Source organism: Acipenser ruthenus, chromosome 40, assembly GCF_902713425.1.
Source record: "Acipenser ruthenus chromosome 40, fAciRut3.2 maternal haplotype, whole genome shotgun sequence".
Taxonomy (NCBI): domain Eukaryota; kingdom Metazoa; phylum Chordata; class Actinopteri; order Acipenseriformes; family Acipenseridae; genus Acipenser; species Acipenser ruthenus.
The window spans coordinates 6,535,033-6,558,432 of NC_081228.1; the positions used below are offsets into that span (position 1 = coordinate 6,535,033).

A 23,400-nucleotide genomic window follows, 5' to 3' on the forward strand; every position below is an offset into this window, starting at 1 on the left:
AATTCCCCACACAGCTCAGGAGAACCGAAGGTTCAGCGGGCGTCCTCCAATCCCACGACCAAGCCAGCTTCCTCTTCTATGCCCAGGAACTCCAGAGCGGAGGTCAGCGGAGGTCAGCGAAGCTAACGGCCTCTGGAGGACAAAGGGCAGCCCTGCAGGTGTCTGCTCCGAGCTCAGCAGGGTCCGCTGTAGTACGAGGAGAAGAAACAGTCCCTAATGGTTTTGCCTTCCTCTGAAATCCCCAGCAAAGACTGGCGACTTCACACAGGCCGGTCGTGAACCTGCGCTCCCCTGACTGTATGACTCCCCCTGCATACCACACGGCCATGCCTTTACGAGCGGAGACACGTAGGGGTAGATGCATTATGAAAAGTACTGGTAATTCCAAAAAGGATACTGCCCCGATCCTACACAAACACCCCTGGCACAAGAACCACAGCTAGTGACCTGCTTCTAATAAACCTTAAAAACAATAGAGAAAGAAGGAGACAGCAGCAGGCCAATCCGGGATATATTTCTCCACATTTTGTTTCATTTAAAACAATGAATTCCCTGTGTTTAAGACGCAGGCACCGGGTCTGTGTGCTACAGGTTGTGTGAAATCCAAAGAGCACATTTTGGTCTTAAATTTCATTTAAAACACAGAAAACACACACCCAGTCGGCTCCTGTCATTTTATTTAGATTCAATGACTTACTGAGTTCTGTTCAATTGATTTAAAAACAGTGGCAGATCTCAATACCAACCACCAATAAAAAAAAAACATTACAATATCTTGTTCATGAAAGTTTTTACATATTATTACAAGCAGAAATAAGCCAGGGAAGAAACTAACACACACTTTAATTATTTTACAGTCGCGCCAGTATTTAGATCAATTGAATACACTCTACTACAGCTACAAGCATTAGATAATGAAACTCGCTGCCTCTGCAGACAGACGCACAATGCATTTCAGTACACACTCCTTGAGCTAACTTTCATAAGGCACAGTGGGAATGCCAACCCAACCCACGCACATGGGTGGGATCAGAATCTCCTTTATACACGTGTTCATATACAAATCATTCAAATACAAAACAAAGTACAAAGTTTATTTTTTATATAGGGACACTCCTTTTCAAAAGGTGATTTTAAATGGTCAACAGGGTTTCCATCCCAGATCTGAAGTGCTCTTTGAATGAGCAGTTATTGTAATGCCTTCTAGTGCACTACCTCATTACACCACAGGGGGGCAGTCTCGTACCAACACCTCGAACCGATACACGCAGCGCTTTCCATATTTTATTAAACCCCACTGCTAGTTCAGCAGGTTTTGGCACTTTGTTTTATCAAGTGTCACTGGTAACAGAAATGTAACTAAAACGCTCACTAAAATATCCCCGTGATGGTACAGGGATGTTATGGAAGTTAATAAGGATTCTGTGCTCACAGACAGGCTAACCCTTCACATGATCTGGTCAGCTTTGCTGGCATGCCAACACAGCCCAGATGAGTTGAGCAAGGTCTTCTGCACCCCTGCCCTGCCTCAACCCAGCTGCACTCGACACCCACTGCGAGAGGAGAAATCACTGCCTTTCATAGCGATGATGTACATCTCTACCACCCCCGCCCTCCCCCCAAAAAAAGGGTCAAATAGCACTAAAAGTTACACCACAAGTATAAACTCACTTTACAACACCCCTTTGAGACTACTGCCTCCTACCACAAATACAACGCATTCTCCCGACGGAAATCAGTATAAAAATAATAAAACACAAGGTGATAGACAAGATCCCTTCATACGGATTGTATTAAAAAAACATCAGTAACGATCTCAACAGCTTAGACACGAGCATGAAAAGGGTTATATTAAGTAATATAGAGCAACACCTCTTTCGTTTTTAAGATAGGTCTGAATAATGCTGGTTCCAATAGCACCCTCCCTAGAATGAGACTTATTGTAAGAGAGGTCGTATGTCATGACCCTAGTACTGCACTGTAGCAGAGCCTTGTTTTCTTAATCTAACTACAGGGATGGAAAGAAGACTCCCGGTGCACAGCAGATCCATTCCTGGTTTTACTATGAGTCTACGATGTCCCACCTGAGCCTGTTACCTATACACACTGGCTAATCAAGCTAGTAGTAAAACCTGGAATGGGTTTCCCCACCCATATCAAATCACAAACGACATCATCTCCTAGGTACATACACAACATATATATATATATAACGTGACTAAAAACAAAATCAGCTTCATCTGTGAAACATCTGTATTGCATGATCTCCTTGTTGTTTGATAAAATACATTTCGATTTATTTATACAAAATTAAAAAAAAAACACACACACACACACAACCTTTAACCTGTCCGTTCTTCTGAAAAAAAAATGTAAAAATGTGTCTTTCGGGTTGTCATTCCGAGGTTGCGGATAATGAGCACAGTGGGTTTGAATTCCACGGTCCGTTCCCAGTAATACACAGCCTGGTTGCTGCTGTCCTTTTCGCTCCCCCTGATCACACCCCTGTGATCTCTGTGATCCAGCCTCGGTACATCGTGACGCGGGTGTAAACCCCAGGCTTGTTCCTCCGAGCACAGCCATCCCCCCAGCTCACAACTCCGGCTAGGAACAGACGCCCGTTCGCCTCGATACTGGACAAGGGGCCCCCAGAGTCACCCTGTGGAAGTAACAAACAAGCTGGATTAGCTTCAAAATGGTTTCAAAATCCACCCTCTTAGCCTTCACCAGCTTCAGAAGCAGACCCCTGCTCCTATCGTCATTGGAATCTATCCAAAACCATTCTCCCTGGCACACCTTCCAGCCTTCCTATTCGTATTAACGGTGGTGGAAAAGAAAGTTTCTTCTCTACTTGCTACTGCAGACGTGTCAGGCCGCTCTACACCACCAGGGCTGGATAACACTCTTCTGAACTGGACCATCGCCATCATCCTGGGGCCAGTTGCATAACACACCTACAGTTACATTTCCCCTTAGTGTTACATAAGTCAATACCCTAGATAAGGGGACATGTATCCTTAAGGGTTATGCACTTCAACTTAAAGCTTAAGGAGTTTTAAGCCACCAGACCCAGGTCTAAAGTAGTTAACTAATGTATACCTACTCGACCATCAGATATGTGGAAATAAACTTGATAAATACAATGACAAACGTTTCTAGAAGACAGAGCCTTTCGGCTTCCTCAGTAGAAGCTACATTTAAAAAATAATAATAATAAACGTGATCAATTCAATGGCAAAACGTGTGTCTGTTGAAATACAAAGAGTACCAGGGCAGGCACAGAATGACCCAGTCCCTCTCTATTGAACCCCCCAGTGCGCTCCTCTGACTGGACGAGACGCTCCCCGCTCCCCTTGAACTCTTCAGAGGAACGCTGTCGCCCCTTTGTGGTTTGCGTGCAGCGCTGTGACCCGGTTCTTTCCCGGCTGTACCTGACAGGCGTCCACTCCCCCGGTCAGGACCCCGGCGCACATCATCCGGGAAGTGATGTCAGACATCAGACTCGAGCACACCGTCTCGTTGATGATTCGAACCTCAGCCTTCTGCAGCACCGTCGCACCAAAGCCTAGAGACAGCGGGGACAAACACGAAACAAATCAAGTCAAGGGATGGAAATAAGACTCCCCTTGCATAGCAGATTGATCCATTCCTGGTTTTGCTATCACACCTGAGCCTGTTAGCTATACACTGGCTAATTAAACCTGTAGTAAAACCTGACATGGGTGAAACTGCTATGCAATATGAGTCTTATTTCCATCCCTGGAGTCTCATCCATATCTACAAAAGCAGTACGAATCCTGAAGAATTTAACAACAACCGTTTCGTCAGTGCCTAGCCTGCGACTGTCTCTATAGCTCTATCAGTTTGTGAGCGTGTGTCCCTCGCTTACCTCCCTCAATACTAGTCTAGCCTGTGATAGACAGACTTCCATGTCTATGCCTTTGAGTGTGTGAGAGAGTTCCTCGCCATCTCTTACCCCCTTCCTTGGTGGCACCCCAGCCCGTGATCCACACCGACTTGCCGGCTGGGAAGACGAAGGTGGATTCGGGGAGGCAGATGGGCCAGATTACGCTGGAAAGGGTAACAGGACTCTCCAGCTCCATGAGGGCGATGTCGTTGTCGAAGGTGTAGGTGTTGTAGTTCGGGTGAGGGATGATACGCTTTATATTGCTCTTCACCGTTGACTTGCCCAGCTGCCCCTGAGCATGGAGACCCATGTAGGCCTCCCAGACGCTGGCTTGAGAATACCTGCAGAGGCAAAGCCAGCTTTACATGAAGGAAAGACTTCAACTACAGAGCCCTGCTTCACACCTCCCAGAGGCTCCTTCCAAAAGCAGCCCAGAGGCTCTCAATTAGACGGAAAAAAAAACCACTTAGGTGGACTTTACTTTGTACAGAGATTTTATTTGTATTGCTTAATTAGACTTTAATCCGTTTATCGCTGTGGAACAATTCAACAGTAAAGTCAATAGTTTGAAAATCCTGTTCCATGCAAATGATTAAAACACTGAAAAAAAAATTAGATCAATCTGTAATTAAAAGATTACGATTTCAAAAATTGGAAGAAAATAAAATGGCACAATTTATCGGATTCTAATAAACCGGATTAGAGCGCATTACCTTGGTAGTTGCCCTTTGGGTAAGAACCTTCTCAATATGGTCCACTACCAAACGTTACTGCCCCTCTAATCAGGCTCAGCTGCTTCCCCCCCTCCTCTTTCTCCGTCCACCTACTTGACTTTGAGGTCGTCCTGGACGCAGTGGGCGGCAGTGACCAGCCAGCGGTTGGAGATGACCGAAGCTCCGCAGGTGTGTCCCGATCCCTTGACGTGCAGGCTGACCTGCCAGGGCCACTCCCCCTCCTCCGCGTTCTGACCGCCCACGATGCGCGAGTGCTTGTAGGGACGCGTCCCGCAATCTGCACAGGCAGACAGGCAGAATGAACAACAGGGTCCCCGGGACTTCAGCACACACAAGAGAGGCAAGCAACAACGGGAAGTCCAGTCCAGGTCTTTGTTCCTACACAGATTCTCTATTATATTGATTAACCAGGTCCTTTACTCTCTGTAAAACCTGGACTGGAACACGATTTTTTTAAATGGATCAGAAAAAGATCAGAGAATATCAAGGCGATGCCCTACACAGCATCGCAACACAAACAATTTACAGTATAGGAAGCTGGATCTGAACTCTCCAGACGTGAAAGGAGCCACATATCCCCCTTATAAAGCATCTCCTAAACACAAGCCAACATGTCAGTTAATCAAAAGGAAACATGTACGGCTTGTGCAGTTACGAAGAAGGTTATTACACAGCTCCATCAAGCAGGAGAATGAGCCTTTAACAGAAATGTAATAAAAATCTCACTGCAGGCGGCCTCGTCGGAGCGATCGGCACAGTCTTCCACCCCATCGCACTCCGGGTTCTTCTTGTTGATGCACTGGTTGTTTTTACACTTGTAGCTGAACTCCGTGCAATCGATCACCACGGCTAAGGGGACGAGACAGAGCGAGCAATCAGGAATGTGTGGGATGAGCTTGGTGTTCTTCCCCCCCCCCCCCCCCTCTGCGCGCCAGCCGGCTCTTTCTGCATAGCATTTAAAACATTCCCTCGCCATCTGCCCGGTGACACACGCAATCACAATACCACACGGTCAACCCCACCCAAGACAAAATAAAACAGATCCCGAGGCAGAACTGAAGCTAGCAAACCAAGAATTACAAAGCTGTCAAATATTGTCTTGCTGAAAGAGAACATTTTCAAAATTAGTTTTTTTGTAGGTTGGCAGAAGGGGCTGTGACTAATTGCACTGGCAACAATGTTTCTACTCTTTCTACTGTACGAGAGCACTGGGAGTACTGGGAAAGGGAAGGTTTCCTTACTGTTGTCGCACTCGGATTCGTCACTGCCGTCCCCGCAGTCGTCACGGCGATCGCAAAACATCTTCTTGGAAATGCATTTCCCGTTTCTGCACTTGGCTTGATCGGACTTGCAGGCTGGGAAACAAGACTCGCACGTTTACTGAGGGGCAGCGGTCCAGACAGACTGGTGCAGCCACTTGAGAAACAATGACCTTTTATTAAATAAGGCAAGAGGCCGAACATAATAACATTTATCAACTTAACCTAGCAGACAAGCGACTGACAAAAATGTGGGTTTTAAATCACGTAACTAAAATGATTAGAATTAGTTTTTATCTTTGTATTTTATTTTATTTATTTTTTAATCAGTGTATGGTCGACGCGTCTCCCCAGGTATTTCTCTGCGGTTGTTCAGTGCTCTTTCATGCACTTACCACAGGGCTCCTCGTCGCTGTTATCTCCACAGTCATTGACTCCGTCACAGACCCAGAATTTGGGTTTACACAGAGAGTTCTTGCATGCAAACTGGTCCGTCTTGCAAGCTGGGAGGACAGAAAGACATGCAAAACGGTGAGCGTTTAGGGTGCTGCGGGGATGCCAGACAGTGCACGGAAAACACGCCATGCACGCCTGTTAAAGGGACTGGAAAGAGGTCATACAAGGGGATACAATATGGGAAACGCATTCACTGCACAGCAAAGTAATTTAGCAGGGGAGTCATTCCGGCTCAAGAGGACCAGAGAGGCGTCTCCTCCACTTGGAGATCGATGATGATGATGATGATACAGACACATAACCCACATGTGAAATGAGAAGAGGGCTGTGTGTTAGGGTGAGGGTGAGTCGGTGCTGTGTGCATGCAGACGTTTCTGCATGAAGGATGACGACACTGACCAATTTAATTCATTTTAAAAGCTTGGTTCAAGGGGTCCCTCCTGTCCCACTTGAGCTGGACCTGTGCAGACAGGCGCCGTGTTCTCCCCCCAGGTGTTGATTCTAATCGTTCTGTGTGGTACTTACTGCATGCGAGCTCGTCGCTGGAGTCGCCACAGTCATTCCAGCCGTCACACCGCAGCTTCTCGCTGACACATCGGTCGTTCGCACAGTGAAACTGTGAAGGGCAGGCTGCAGGAGAGCAGACGAGAGGAGAGGGACCAGGGGTTAATACAGGACTCTCATCAGCCATAACCTCAAAACACTCCATCGGAAGGTAAAGCTATACAAGTCAAATACATAGGAGGCACTAGCCGAAAAAAAAAGGATTGTCTATTTGACTTATTTTCTTATAGTAATACAAGGGGTAGAAAATTCAGATCCTTGAACACAGATACACAGGAATCCGCTTTCAACCTTTACAAATGTCTCGGTTCTCATGCCCTCAAGAACTAATGAAAGGCCATAGCAAAGCCATAGCCATAGAAATGATTGCGTGACCCATCAACAGGCACACAGTTGCCTCCAGTCTGCCCCCTGTTGACAGGTTTAGAAATCAACCCCAAAGCCCTCGACTGCCCACCTCTAATATAGGAATGGTGTACTGTGTTCTGCTTGGTCTCGTGTGAGTCAGCTGGGTTTGTGCACTTACGGTTGGAAGGTTCGAAGGCTTCGTACCGAGCAGCGAAGCCTCTGTCCACGTACGTTGCGTCGGAATGGAATCGGATGGTCATCTCGTTGGTCTGGCTGGAGACCACCAGCATTTTCTCATCCCCGCAGTACCTGAGTCAGACAAACAGATTGATTCACCTGCCCCCAGTACCACAGTTTGCACAAGTTCTTCACAAACGCTGCGGACCACCGCAGTCTTTATGCGATGATCAGACTGATTTGATTTGGTAGTTTTACCGCGACCGAGTCGCCGCCAGCAAAGAACTTTAAAAGCGAAGATAAACTGCAACCCGCGCGAGCCGTGAGGTTTGCTCTTATGCATTATGGACCAGCGTCCTTTCAGCAGCCATCACACATCCACAGGAAACACCTGCATCAACAACTCTTAACAGACAGCAAACCCCAGAATGGATTCGTTTATTGTTTTGGTCAAAAGCAAGTGAATGAACGGGGTAGCTTGAACAGGCAGTCACAAATGCAGAGCGTGCTCTTCGGTGTTTCTGTCCAGCAGTCGCTGGCTCACAGGGCGTTTCACGTGTGCGTGCCTCACCTCTGCGTGTTGATCTCCACGTAGTCCTTCGTGCAGCTCTTGAGTTTCACCCCAGGTTCGCTCATCAGGAACTTCGTGAAAGTCACCTTGACGCTCAAACCCGCAGCCACCTTGGATACAGAAAGTACTCAAATAATCAATGAAGGGCACTTTACGCGACGGGTAATGCCTGACCGGATTTAAACTAGGTGGTGCAGGTTAGGTGATTGGAAACAAGCGTTTGATAAAAACATAAGTTATTGTAACACAGTATGTATAATCATGTTGTAGAATTATTTTCTTATTAATTATTATTAATAATCAATAAATCAATCTATTGAACAGACGAATGGTTCTGCCGTTTTGCGTTTTTGATTTCACAGTGGATGTGGGATGCAAAGCCTTGCTCCTCTTACCTGGATTTTCCAGGTGCAGTCCATGCTTGCGGAGTAGAACGCTGGGTAGTTGGGGGAGGTGAACGTGCCGTTGCTCCCAGTGAGTTGACCGCCGCAGGCTGGCAATGGAAACACAAGGAGAAGCGAACACGAGTGTTTAAACACAAACAGACTCCAAATTCACATCCGATTTTGAACCCAGGAAAATTCAAGTGTAGCTGTCCTTCTGTTTGTAGCAGAAGCTACAACAAGAAATACCTTATCCCACCAATAAAAAGTCAGAATTACCGTTGCTATCCTTGGGAATCTGGCTGTACTCCGCTTTGAATCCTGGGAAATTCCTATTGTCATCTGTGACCAGAGCCAGGAGCATGACGTTCCCAGATGAGATCAAGACCAGGGGCTGAGAGGGGGAGAAAGTCCCGCACTTCCTAAAGGCAAAAAACAACATCAACGTCGTGTCAGAATTCAGAATGGATTTTTTGTATACAACTGTAAGTCGCCCTGGGTAAGGGCGTCTGCTAAGAAATAAATAAAAATAATAATAATAATAATAATAATAATAATAATAATAATAATAATAATAATACTGATATTCTGGGACTGGGAAGAGACATCACACTGCGCTTTCCTCCTTCCTAAACTGACCATCTCAATATAGAAATCCTTATTGTGCTAAGAGTGGACCTGCTTGTCCATCCATCTTTCTGTCTCTGTCTGTTTAAAGGTTACCTGCAAATGTATCTGCTTGTAACGATAACCGTAGACCACGATGCATTACATTATCACAATATGCAGGCGACGCTCCTGCTGGGCTACATTTCAATGATGTGAAAAGAGAGAAAATGATAATTTAAAAACGTGTGGACTGTTTCCTGTTCACAGAAACTACAAGCCACGTGTATCCGGCATTCAAAAAGCACGGGTAGGGCTCCCGAGTGGCGCATCCAGTAAAGGCGCTCCGTGTGGAGTGCAGGATGTGTCCTATAGTCTGGACGTCGCCGGTTCGAGTCCAGGCTATTCCTTTGCCGACCGAGGACGGGAGCTCCCAGGGGGCGGCGCACAACTGGCCGTGCTTCGCCCACGGTGAGGGAGGGTTAGGTCGGTCAGGGTGTCCTCGGCTGACCGCGCACCAGCGACCCCTGTGGTCTGGCACGGCGCCTGCGGGCTTGCCTGTAAGCTGCCCGGGAGCTGCGTTGTCCTTCGACGCTGTAGCTCTGGGTGGCTTCATGGTGAGTCTGCAGTGTGTTAAAGCGTGGGCTAACGGCACACGCTTCGGAGGACAGCGCATGTTCGTCTTCACCGCTCCCAAGTCAGCGCAGGGACGGCAGCAGTGAGCTGAGTTTTAAAAAAAAAAAAAAAAAAAAAGAGGACACGCTTCTGTTCGTGTCTCCCGATTCCCGTGGAAAGGATTCATGGACAGAGCCCTGCTGCTTACTCTGTCAGCACGCGTGTCTCCAGCGGTCCCAGCGAGTCGTACACACGGGCAAAGTCTTTGCTGCAGTCGTCCTCCAGGCTGAAGGTGATGAAGTTCAGCTTGAGCACGTAGCCGGGGTCGGCCCGCAGCCTCCACAGGCAGTGGGTGTCCGTTGGGTAAGGACTGTTGGGAAACCCTGGAGAACTCAGGCTGTCAGTCACACCTGGCTTGGCATGGAGGTTATAGCTGCACTTATCTATGAGAGAGAGAGAGAGAGAGATTGCTGATTAACTGGGGTGCAACGACAATACCTCATGGAATGCATTCTGTATTGTATATCACAATCCGGTACTTGAGGTCCAGAATCCTCCACATTTTATAGGGATCATTAAATAATTAACATGAACGATTTTGACCTAGAAGGTGGGCAAATTGGTTCAACAAACTACTTCAGGGAACTGTGCACCCTTGCCTGTTACATACACATCAGAGACACAGGGAGGAGCTGGTTACTTACTGTTGCGAGCCATTCGCGGATCCACAGCTGAAAAACAAGGAGAGAAAGGAAAGAGCCGTTGTGATTTTGCTTATAGTTTGAGATATCATACAATGCGTAATAAGTATGAAGGTGTGTTTGTCTATTTATCTGCTTGAACAATAGGTCGCTTTTAATAAGCATTAGAAATCACATCCCCATTGGAATCTTGAAGCTCTTCGTATGACAGACAGCAAATAGCGAACGAGAAATCTCAACACGATTAGACGTGATGAAATGGTTTCGAACCAGACAAGTTCAATTCAAGACCAAGGCTGGGGTCAATTTTTGTTTTTCAATTCCAATTCCTTTTTAAAAATCAGCTCCCAAATCCCATCCCAATTCCAACACATCGCTGATCAAAATTGTAAGCAGCAGCAGTCTGTCAAATGAGCTTCTCACAGCGGCAACACATTACTTCAATTGAAGTCACCGTCAGTCAATGAACGGGCTTCAAATGAAAGCCTTTGAACAAATCACAACAATTACCAGGTCTCTAAAATTCATTCGAAGGAATTGGGAACGGATTTTAAAAAGTCTCTTAACCCTTGGAGTGCGGGGGGGGTTTACTCACGGAGAGTCACCATCTCGCCCACTCTCAGCTGCTCGGGTGCGAGCTTCCTCTGGCCACGGAGAAGTTTTTTTCCGATCTCTGCCAGGGCAGAGTCCACTGCTGCCTCCTGATTTGCTGGCACGTCGAACTCCGAGATGTAGTAGGCAATCACAGACCCTTCACTGCCGGGGGGGAGGGAAGGATTAGCAAGGACTTCAGGTGCTAGTTTTTATTAATTATTTTCACTCTACGTTATTAGGGAACAAATCAAAAGGGTATTTACAACACAACGGGGTCTAAGCAGCGGGACTACATACTAGAGTTGTAAACTCGCACTCGGAATTGTCTTTTAGAAGTATTGATCAGCAGGTATTCAATAAATCCATTGACAGTTTGCAGCCTCGGTATGCCACTACAGCAATATCAGCACCCCGGAGGAGAGGAAAATGATCTTCCCATCGGCTTTTAAAAGTGCAGAAGTTAATTGCCATTGATTGATACTCAGTTGTCAAGGTGAGGGAAGGACAGCTTTTCTTGTTTTGAAATCAACACGTTAATGAATGGATTTATTGACTACCTGATGATAAATACTTTATTAAGACAGTTCCGCGAAAGAGTTTTTGCACACACCCAACTAAACACCAGGGTTTAGGAGCCTTAATATAGGATCCTGCTTTGTGTGCCAAGGTTATGAATTCAAGCATCTGACAGTGCAGTGATGTGTACGTGAGCTATACGCAAGTCTAAGCTGTATCGTTCTGTACCGTATTGTGCATTTCTGTCTGTGGACATACCTAAAACGCCATGGGGGTCCTATTATGATTTAAACGATATTAACATCGATTGAATGGATCCCTACAGCAAGTTTAAAACAGCTCCTTCGGACAGTCCAGGGTCCAATGCATTCAGGTTCCTTTCATCTGTCTCTTTTCTGCGAGACACACAAGACTACCAGAATGCACTGCGAGAAACCTGTATCTTGGAATCTTGATGCATGAGGTCACCCTATCCCTGGTATCTTAGCTCCTGTGTTTCGATGGAGTTGCACATACCTGAAGGCATTGACTGTCGACCGAACGTAGTACCTGGCCAGCTGGGGCGTGTTCGAGTACAATGTTTTAAGCTGGAAAGAAAAAACAGAAATCACAGGAATGCCAGACAGTGAGGAAGGCGTGCGAAAGCATTGTGGTGGAAACACATCTGTGAACGCGGTGATGGATCCAGACTGGTGAAACCAACCTGGTCTTGCACCTTGGCAGCCAGAGCACTGAACTCCGGGCTGGCAGAATCCTCGTAGGCATCCTGGAAAGTTTCGCTGGTGATGTGCATGGTGCCGGCGTACATCTTGAACACCTTCATCTCTTTGCGGACTGAGAAAGAACAGAAAATACTAACTGGAGAGCACGTGATGAGGACTCACAGCAAGTATGTTTAAACAACATTACAGTAAAAACATTGCTACGTATGGATACAGCAGGGCCAAATACTTCAGGTCCCTGTGTGATCTCCAGGACTAGGAACGCCCTAGACCAGGGGTGTCCAATCCTGGTCCTGGAGGGCCAATGCCCTCCTGGTTTTTGTTCAAACTGTACACTAAATTGATTAATTGGACCGATTAAGCTTCTATAAGGGCTTGATTGGACCAATTAAGTAATTTAGGGCACAGTTGCAACAAAAGCCAGGAGGGACATCGGCCCTCCAGGACCAGGATTGGGCACCCCTGCCCTAGACAGACCGCTCATCCCATCGTCCAGCATTATTATTCATTAGTAGCTTAAGCCATGTTCAAGCAACACTCATGAAAGCAGCTTGGTAAAAACATGACCTGCATCTCCAGCTGCTTTAGCAGCGGACCTCCCGGTAGTTTCATCCCCGGAGTTACTCACAGTGGAAATGCCAGACCAGCAATCCGGTCATCACAGACAGGACAGTGATGAACACCAGGACGGCCACGATGGCCAGCGCCTTCTTGGGTCCCTTCTTCTCCAGCTTCTTGCTGTTTGAGGCAGGCAGGAACTGCACCCCCGTGTCCCAGCTGTCATCCTGCAAAACAGCGCGGTTAGGAGAAGCAGAGCACAGGACACCTCCGAATCAATTACAGCGAGCCAGCGTCACTCGCACAGAAAGGAAACGATCGTGATAAAATAGTCCAAGAATATTCACAAGAATGCATTTAAGGCCTGTATGTGTGTTACAGCAGCATTAAGGACTCTGAAAATCACTCCTCATGAGTTTCAAAATGTTGATCAAGAACATGTTCCTTTAGGAAGCTTTTGGCTACATAACTTGTGTTACACCAGGTTTTCAGCTGACATTACAATGCAGGAGGGCGTCTCCAAGCTGTAGCACATGTATCGTGGAATGGGCATTAACAGAACATCACTCCAGATTCGTTTTCAAAACTTACTTGGATGATCTGATCTTGGCATCTTTGCAAAAGTTTTGTATGAGAACAGCTACAGAGTGACATGCACGTTGAGTTTTTGTTCATTATTATTTCCTTTTCATCAAAGCACTCTACAATACAGCTGCTATCTCTTAGGAGTGCAGGATGTGTCCTGTTCCAATGCTGTAGATACAGAGCTTCTCTGTTCACAGTGGTTTCTGTCCCTCCACGACTTTAGTCTCGATACGGAGGGTGGAGAGAGGGATAGTGGAATAATGACTTCCCCTCCAAGCAAGTGAACCGGTCAGACAGGTGCTATCCACGCGGATCACCGAGCACACTGTAACAAAGCCTTCGTTTGGGGGAGTGCGCTGCTTCAGGGAACACAGCCAAATTGAGGTGATGAGCAATGTTTTCCTTCCAAAGATACACCACCACGGTACCAACTGAACGAAAACAGCAGATTGGTGACTTGGAGTGAAACTACAAGTCTCTGAAACGCACCGACGAGATGAAGGCTGGGTCGCAAATGATATCAACACGGGCTAATCAAAGCAATGCATTTCCTGCAGGCAGGGGCTTGTTATTCTGGTTATGGGAGTCATTGCAGCATGCTGCACACAAACACACAGGGCACGCGATTCACAAAACCGAGGTATTAAAGTGCAGGCAGTTCCACACAGTCATCAAACACAGAAGAGAACTTAAAGTAAATTAAGAGCGACTGGCTTAAAGTCAAAAATCCATACCAGCTTCGAGTTAACTTCTTGTTCAAAAGCTTTTATGCCAAACCCTTTTAGTGTATCAGCAATTATAGTTGGGGGTTGCCTCCCTTGCCCCAGGATGTTTTTTTGTTTGTTCTTCAGTGTCTAGAAGGTGCGACACAACACAATAGAATCGGTTTTGAATCATTCAACTCAATCACTAGCAATAAAAAGAAATGTATCGTTATACAATTCGGCACAGCAACAAGAACACTGCCGACATTGTTTGGAAAACAAAAGGCATTGACAACGACTTAAGAAATGACCCGTAATTATTGCTGCACGGTGGCAAGCTAGGGCAGCACAGCCCCAGTATGACCTGTGTGGAGGTGAGTGTGCATACGGCTCCTCAGAGGGCCTCAGCTATGCAAGCTTGCAGCGAGACCGTTTGACCTGCTTATGTTATGAGGAAGTGATTCCTTTCTTACACTATTCTAATAAACAAATATGTCCTCTTCACGGATTTAGATCAGGCTTGGAGTTCATTGCTATTTAATTAGAGGGTGAGGTGCAGCAGAGCAAAAATGAACCCAAGAGGTAGAGCTGGCTGAAGCAGTGCAGAGTCTCTCTCTCTCTCTCTCTCTGAAAGACATGAAAACAGGGCACTGATCACAGGCAATGATTCAGCTAATCTTCTCTGTGCACTTTCCCCGTCTCCAGCGGAGAGTTTATGCTCTGCAAACAATGCCACCTGGAGCGTTTACCAGGAAGACAGTTTGCCCAACGACCGGGTGAAACACAATCAAGAAACTTCTTATCTGAAGAACAGGATTCAAGCATCTGAAATGAGTGTGGGCAAAATAACTCCACTGCAAAGAACGCAGATATCTTCAGCACTAGGAAAGGGGGTAAAACTAGCATCACAGGATGCCCCATGAGAGTGGACAGGCACCTCGAGACATTCACAGATTCTGAAACTTCTGAAACAATGATTTGCACTATTGAATGTGCTAACCAAGTCACTTCACAGATAACCACCTAACCGGAAAGCTGGTCTCTATAACAGGAAAGGAGTAGAATTGCAGCCTTGGTTAGCACTCCTTTGATCTGGTGTATATGAACCGAACTGGCAGGCGCACGCTTGCAGTGCTTGGGGGGGTGTGAGGGTGGGGTCTGGGATCTGCCATTCAACAACTTTAAAAAGAAAACAGAGACAAAGTTTAAAAGCTTGCTCAAGGTGAAATCTCCTCTTTTAAAAGCCCTAACACAGTAAGCAGTGGGTGTGCCCGTGTTCATTTAATAAGAGTTTTAAGTAAGAAGCAAACAGGTTTTTAACTCTCTACTAGACGAACCCCGTTTGCTGACGGTCGTTTTCTTTCCTGTCGTTGTTTTCACTTTATTTAACTGTGCCACCACACTATCAGTCCACTTCCTGTGCAGCAGCCTTTAGGACCCCCCTGGTTTCACTTCCTCTTGGTCAACACAGGACAGAATTTGATACGAGTTTTGCTTTACCTCATAAGTTGTTGGGGTATTTCTTGTTTGTGTTTAAAGCCTGGTGAATGAAATATGTTTGGTATTCATGAAAGTGCTGTACCGTCACAAGTTTTTATTTTTTTATACACAGTCTGTCATTTCTTGCCCAAAAGTACTACCACACGTAGTAGTGGAGAGAGAACTGCTGAAATCAATTCACAGCACAGACGGGACTCACAGTATGTGCTGCATCTCTTAATGAAACGAAATACTGTCAACTGCGCCAGGAACGTGCTCAGGGAATTAAGTAGTAGCAGTAGTGTTCTTTCAGTGGATGAATGGCGATTTCATTTATTATCAGTTAAAACCTATATACAGGGAAATAAGACTCCTATTGCATAGCAGTTTCACCCATTCCAGGTTTTACTATGAGCTTGATTAGGCCCCAGTGTATAGGTAACAAGCTCAGATGTGTCTTACTAAACGCCTAGTAAAACCAGGAATGGATGAAACTGCTATGCAGTGGGAGTCTTGTTTCCATCCCTGCTATAAATAACTCCCAGGTTACAGTGGAGTAAACAGGGTTCATTATCTGACTGGATTGTCAGATACAGGATTAAGTTTCACGTTTGCAGTAACTGAAAAGGAAACGGTTTTTGTTTCTTTTTTTAGTGAAACTCAAGAGGCTGACCTGATGACAAAGAGGAATTTCCTGAAACCATTCAATGAGACTGTACAAGGAGGATATACACAAAGATGAGAGCTGTTAGAAATGACTCAGTGGGACTTTAGACTGAGAAATTACACATTTTGCAATGGTATTTACAAACTACAAATAATAATAAACATGTTATATAAAGGCACGTGCGTTGCAGTTTCTACAGGGATGGAAATAACGAATGCATAGCTGTGTCACCCATTCCAGTTTTACTACAAGCTTGACCAGCCACAGCGTCTAGGCAACAAGCTCAGGTGTATCTCATAGTAAAACCAGGCATGGATCAAACTGCTACGCAATGGGAGTCTTATTCCTATTCCTGGAGTGGGATTCAGGTTCACCGACAACTACTAGTTACATCTCAGCGCAACCTCTGACCCTGAGCTTGTATTCAAACAATGCAGAGATATTGCTGGGGGGTAGAACAGCTTTCAGTCTTTGTTCTGACCTGGTACTAATAAAATGTATTCAGTTTCAAACTTCCTCGTTACGAACAAGAGAAATAAAAACCTGTTTCCACATTCCAGTTTCAATGAAACACACTGACAACGTTTGGCACAGACACCAAGGCGGCCCAGCCTGTCCTAAAAATAACATTCTCCCTTGATTCTGCATGCCTGGAAATCGTGGCTCAGATCAACACATGCTTGGTGCTCAGAGGCAGGGGAGACCACCAGCAGCGACACGCCATCAGGAGATTAGTTTACTTTTCAACATACAAGCCGTGTACTGCACAGGATCTAAAGGTACAGCTCATTTTCTGTAAAGAAACATTTATATATATAAAAACAAAAAACACACACATGGACAGGGAGTTGACCAAATCGTCCTTGGCAAGTTTCTTTGTTTTAAAGAAGGGATGTTACGGTCAGGGTCAATTCCTTTTTAGTCAGTTACAATTCCTTCTTAAAATCAATTCAATTCCAATTCGTTACACTGGGGTGTGTGTGTTTGGGGTGCGAGCGGACACTCGTTACACTGGGGAGTGTTGACAAACAGGGGAGGGGACGTGCTGCACCACAGCAAACTGAAACCAAGATAAACATGAGTCATCCCAAAACACAGTCAGCCCTGCGATCTGCACAGACAGGTGATTGATCAGGACCCAGAGCCCAACAATCTGCACAGACAGGTGATTGATCAGGACCCAGAGTCCAGCGATCTGCACAGACAGGTGATTGATCAGGACCCAGAGCCCAGCGATCTGCACAGACAGCTGATTGATCAGGACCCAGAGCCCAGCGATCTGCACAGACAGGTGATTGATCAGGACCCAGAGCCCAACAATCTGCACAGACAGGTGATTGATCAGGACCCACAGCCCAGTGATCTGCACAGACAGGTGATTGATCAGGACCCAGAGCCCAGCGATCTGCACAGACAGGTGATTGATCAGGACCCACAGCCCAGCAATCTGCACAGACAGGTGACTGATCAGCACCAACAGCCCAGCGGATCACTACACACAGAGAGAGCTGTACAGCAGAAGAGCATACAGACGGACTGTACACCTCCTGTGACCTTAAAATCCTTCAACTCCCTGCATCACATGAAGTTCTATTTGTGGAATTCTCAGAGTGTCAGGTTTTCAGAACATGGGTCCAGTATTTAACTCTTACAATGCCGAGCCGCCCGGGCCCACCCTTTCACTGCGATGCCTGGTTTGTTTTTCCACTGCATCATTTAAGACAGCGTTGCAAGGTGATCTGTGTGTAGAGAGAGGCTTAAAACAGTCCAGCGGACTGAAGGGAAGGCTAGACGAACTCTGAACCTGGATGAGTTTGTAGTTAGGAGGGAATACAGAGAGCTAATTTTGTGAGCAAGCGGCAAACGCAAGGCAGATGCGCAGGCTGCAGTGCAGTCAGTTTTGGAGAACGAGAGTGAATGCGATTACGCCAGCGGGGGCAAGGTCCCTGATTAAGAGGATGAAGAGCTTTTGGATCCTATTTTCGCTGTAGGCACTGAAAGGAAGGCGATTCAGGATTTAATTTTGTCCTTTCTCTTATGTTCTCACGTATCCCTTACTAACATGCCATGAAATTGGTTTATTTAATGCGTTTATATAGCAGTTACCTGTCAGATTGATCGCTTCTTGAGTTATTTAGGTTGATGGTTTACTTTATTAAGCACTGTTCTAACAAGCCAGTTGTGCTCATAGTGCACATTTTCTGTGGCTTCAGCACACTTGTGATTTACCGTGCTTGACAGTGCAGACCCCTGTGCAGGGGATCAGAGAGGCAGGCCAAGCCCATCTGGTGAGGCGGACAGCTCTCCAATCCCCAAGCCTCATCCTCTGGTTTGTATTTAATCAGCTACACGTTCCTGTTTCAAATCTGCTCACTTCACGTCTTTATCACCCAGAGTGATTTCAAACAAGGAAGTGCGACTAACGCTGCAGAAACCCTGCAGCCTCCTTATTTGAGCTACACACAGGAACGTCGTCGTTCTATTAGTGATTTACAGGTGCGCCAAGCTCCATTCTGAGCTTCCAGAGCGACCCTTTAGGTGAGCTGTGTGTCACAAACTGACCAAGAAGGCCACTGTAAAGGAAAGCACCCGACCCCAAGGGCACATGCTTACTGTGGGGAAAGACACAGCTTCTGTGATGTAAATCACAGCTACACAAGGAGGGAGGTGGAGAGAGAGGGGAGGAAGTCACCCTGGAGTGAAAGCAAACAGACTAGTGTGAAACATACAGGACAAGGACAGAGATGCTAGCTTGTATGTGGCTGCTTGCAACAGCGGGAGGTTTATAAGTACTTCAGTACCTGTGGTTTTAAAGTTTTATTTCGTAAGCTCTATTGTCTTCGGAAATACTATTACACTGGTATAGGAACAAGCGAAAACGCTTTGTCTACCCGACTTGAGTTTCTCGTGCGCTTCTCCCACAAAACAATCTGCTGGCCTGACCATTCCAACAGAGCTTGCTTAGAAACCCCACATGGGAAGACACACCTTGATCAGGAATGCGCCCCAGCAATTCTGAGAAACACTTTCGTGTGCTCTAACCAATCAAAAAAAAAAAAAAAATTTGAGAAAGCATCCGATAAGCAGGGAATGCCTGGACCGACTTCATTATCATTGGGTTCAAATGGAGAAAGAGTCTGGCCTTGCGCGGGCCCATTGCTGCCCTTTGTACCCCACACAATAACTTGGTATCCCTGAGCAGTGAGCCGTCTTCTCTTCAAATACAGGCAGAAGATGTAAGTGAGATGTCCCATAAGCGCGGAGGTATCCCAAATATTATCTTCTACAAACGCTGATCTGCAGGTATTTGTTCTTCAGTGCAGGTTCACAGAGACTGCTATCACATTGAATTACTTACACAGGTGCACTGCAGACTCTCAAAGCACCTTTATAATTCCTGACACATCAGGATCCAAACTGCAGTGTGTAACATGGCAAACATGAGAAAATGGTGTTTTGTTACTAGTTATATATCTTTTTTTAATGCGTTTTGGTGCAAAGGCCTTTAATATTCTGTCCCCTCGCTTGTTGCTTCGGTTCAGGTCCCAGAGATGAAAGCCATTATCCCAAACCACCCCACCCCCATATAATAGATGGGCTTCAGTGAGTTACAGGAAAATAACTCCATCCAGGGTTTCTGTGACGTCATAAATTACGAGAGCGAAGGTCGACTAGTTTATAAGCTGTCACAGAGACCCGAGATGGAATTGTTTTCCTGTAACTCACTGAAGAGGCCCATCTGTTACTTTTTGTAATACACGGATACCCTTGTGATGCTAATTTTAAAGAAGACGAGGTTCAGCCGTCTATGTATTATATAATATATCTACATCTACATATCTATCTATCTATCTATCTATCTATCTATCTATCGAGAGAGAGAGAGAGAGAGAGAGAGAGAGAGAGCTATCCCTATATCTATATATATCTATATATATATATATCTATATATATATATATATATATATACACACTGTATTAATACCAATGTGTTTTAAGCTGTCCCTTTCAATGAGAGATGCTGACTAAACAACATTAGCCTTTGTGGAAATTGGTAAACAAAGTTCCTCACTTTAAGAGAAAGTATTTTTAAAGAGGAGCTGTAATTAGGAATGTGAGGGATTTTGTATAAATACGTGAATGAACGACATCATGTTGCTTAGAGACGCCATTGAAAAAATAATAAACACATATTACTTTTAAAAACAGACTTACCCCAGATTTAGGGTTGTATCTCATTCCGGAATCTAAGTAATCCATTTTGTTCATTTGAGAAGCTGGCTGATCCTGTTCCAAACCACACACGGAAAATTATAATATATATTTAAAGTGTTTTTTTTTTTCATGTAAGGTTTGTATTTACAATCGTGCTCTCCTTTCTGTAAATATGAGGGTGTCACTTCAACAGCCGGCCTTTGTGTCTCATTTTGTACGGGCTTTGTTTTGCTCAAGTTTCAGGTGAGTCGGCTGCAGGTGCAGCTTACCCAAACAGGTTCAAGAAAACTACAAAACAAACTACGCAAGCAAAAACAAACTCCGGAGAGACTGCCCGGAAAGATCCCGTAATCCAGAGTGTGGGAAGTAGTGTAATGAACACAGATTTGCGATCGGGGTCGTTTTTGTTCCCCTCCGACCGTTTTCGTGTTGTTTATTGGTTTGTGACCCAGAAGCTCTTCCGCCTGCCTGCAGTGTTTTTCAGGCGCGGCCCCTCCGGATCTCTCGAGAATACCTGCTGCTTCCGTGTACAGGTGAGCTGGGGCGTGGCTGGAGTCCGAGAGACAGAGAACACCCTCCCCCCCCCATCCCTAAACCAGATACGAGAGGTGATACCAAGCCCTCCCCACGCCTAGTGTCACACTGCCTCTCCACAGGTGGGAGCGTCACTGGAAGAAAGCCTCGACACTCAGTATATTAATATTTATACAGTATTTTAGTTACACACACCGGGAAATTTGTTTTTCAAGAGCGACCGGTGTTGTTGTTGGTTCACTTTTTTTGCTCAACATGAATTGACATCAACGAATATTTATTTGTTCGTTTTTTTATGATTATTACATTTCCAGTTGATGATGATGACGATTCTTATCATCTATTTCTTGTATAAACTTAATTTCTCTGTTGGGGTCGCGTGAAAAAGAATACAGGCTGTGGATGCCACTTCTGCTTAGAACAAGAAATTATATGCAGCATTTTCAGCTGCTAACAATTGTCATGGAGAAACTGAATACACGTATTACCGCTTCACTCTGGCACAGACTGTGCAGATGGAAGTTCCGGTATATTCAGACACACTTCATGAACGGATGCTGGAGATTGTTGATTTATAACACACTGCTGACTCAGCCCCCTAGCTCAGGATACAGTGCCTGGTAGTTGTGTTCAGGGTTTAGGTAACCCACTGTGCAAACTATTGCACCCTCTCCTGGCTCACATTCCATATTCCCTAAGGATTTGCTCTGAGTAGTTTCAAACGATTACACACTAGTAGTATTTTGGACGAATCACTTTCCATTTATACTGAGTCTGTGTGTACCTCCTTCCCTTCAGGAATAATGCAAACAGTGCTGGTAACTTCACTGAATGATTGTGTTTACCTGGACAGCCAGAACTGGCTCATTGATTTTCAGATAGTGTCACAATATTAGATTTAAACATATAATCCAATATATTTATCAATATATTTCCATACTACACTGTGTATTTTACAAATGATCTGCTGTTGCTGAATTGTTTCCAGTGTTTATTACCATGGTACTCTTTTTGGTTCCTGGTGAAATTCATTTGAGTTCTGACCCCTTACATTGTCCATGCATGAACCTTTCTTACAATAGGTTCTAGATCAGGGGGGTCCAATCACAGTCCTGGAGGTTTATTCCGCTCCAGGTTTAACAGGTAGAGTGATACTGCTCCAGGGTCCGGGTGGTCGTTTCATTGGTTAAATGGGAACAAATTGGGTTGGAACAAAAACCAGGAGTGGAAGAGCCAACTTTGGCCACTCCTGTTCCAGCTCATAAGGGTTCCATTTCTTCATAGAACCATTATACAGGATTCCAGATTCCATGCTCAATATTTAGAGGTTCCACATACAAAGCCGCTAGTTTTAGAATGTCCTAATGGTTCTAATCACGCCCATCAAGGTCCAAAACAGGAATGCTCTGTAATACATTGTAGACGGTGCTCCGCATTGTAGAGACACTGCCTAGTGTTTAATATGTACAGTAAGGTTAACATGCAACTGAAGTACCTCAGTATGTGGGGATGTAGTTACTTATTTAGCCGACCCTGGCAGGTGAATAGAGGGTGTATTTGTGACCCCGCTCTTGTTGTGTGTTTTTAGCAGCAGCCGGTCGTGTGGCTGTTAAGTTTCGCTGCGTTCGCAGATTTTCGGATTGCAGAATGTCGAGATCCTGTCTGAACACGTCTGTGACGAGCTGCTGGAAACATCGCTCAGGAATGCGGTTCTCCTCCTTCCTCTTCAGGAGAGGATCAGCTGCTGGACCCATGCTGGAGGGGGTCCTGCCTCTCCAGCTGTGAGAGGCAGACTTCACTCCCTGTTAGATCATTAGCTCTACGAATTGGGGAGTGGAAGTCAAGAAGATTGCCCACACCTCTCTATACCCCAGTCATACACTCAGCTCGTAGGGGCAGTATGGTTGGTTTCTTAGCAAAAGCAAGCAAAGAAAATATATAAATGCATCACAATATTGGGCAAAATATATTCCAGTATGTTGAGATTTAAAATATATGGTCTAATCTGTGAAACGTGCCAATGATCTGTATGCTACATTCACACTGCATCCTTCGAGTGATCCAGCACGGTTTAGTGTGGGTGGATATTGTAAAGCGGTCACCCATGCTACTGGTTTCCAAACGTGTTTTCTCCACCCCTATAAGGGAAGTGCTGATGTCGTAGCCAGGGGTGGAGCTGCGTGACGAGACCGGGAAGCAGGTTCTCAAGGGGCGAGGGTGTAGTGCAGGCGTGGACACACTGGAGGGACGCATCACCCCTTACAACACAGCAATCCGTTTAGATTTTTGCTATTAATATTCTTCTTTAGACGGGAAGACCACCTGGTTAAAGATTGCATCAATTGAAAAGGGATTGTGTAACACAGCAGCTATTAAGTCAGTGGCGACGGGAGTTCTTGGCTATAAAGAGGTTCGGAATCTCTGGAAATTCCAACTGGAGCATTAAATGCAGGCTTAGAAAACAGACACACAAAAACTCAGACACTAAAAGAAACAGCCAGAGAC

At 45.6% G+C, this 23,400-nt stretch overlaps 1 protein-coding gene across 1 annotated transcript; it reads right to left on the reverse strand.

Annotated features, from left to right (window-relative positions):
• Positions 1-660: 660 nt before the first annotated feature.
• LOC131708120 (suppressor of tumorigenicity 14 protein homolog) lies at positions 661-20,926 on the reverse strand. Its single transcript, XM_059010304.1, has 19 exons — positions 20,362-20,926; positions 12,782-12,938; positions 12,135-12,265; positions 11,948-12,018; positions 10,917-11,077; positions 10,325-10,351; positions 9,829-10,063; positions 8,679-8,821; positions 8,412-8,509; positions 8,017-8,126; positions 7,447-7,577; positions 6,882-6,986; positions 6,296-6,403; positions 5,883-5,996; positions 5,368-5,490; positions 4,735-4,918; positions 3,977-4,248; positions 3,432-3,565; positions 661-2,659 (listed from the first exon to the last, which is right to left on the reverse strand). The coding sequence occupies exons 1-19, from the start codon at positions 20,413-20,415 to the stop codon at positions 2,498-2,500; spliced, it is 2,520 nt and encodes an 839-aa protein (XP_058866287.1). The 5' UTR covers positions 20,416-20,926; the 3' UTR covers positions 661-2,497.
• Positions 20,927-23,400: the final 2,474 nt, after the last annotated feature.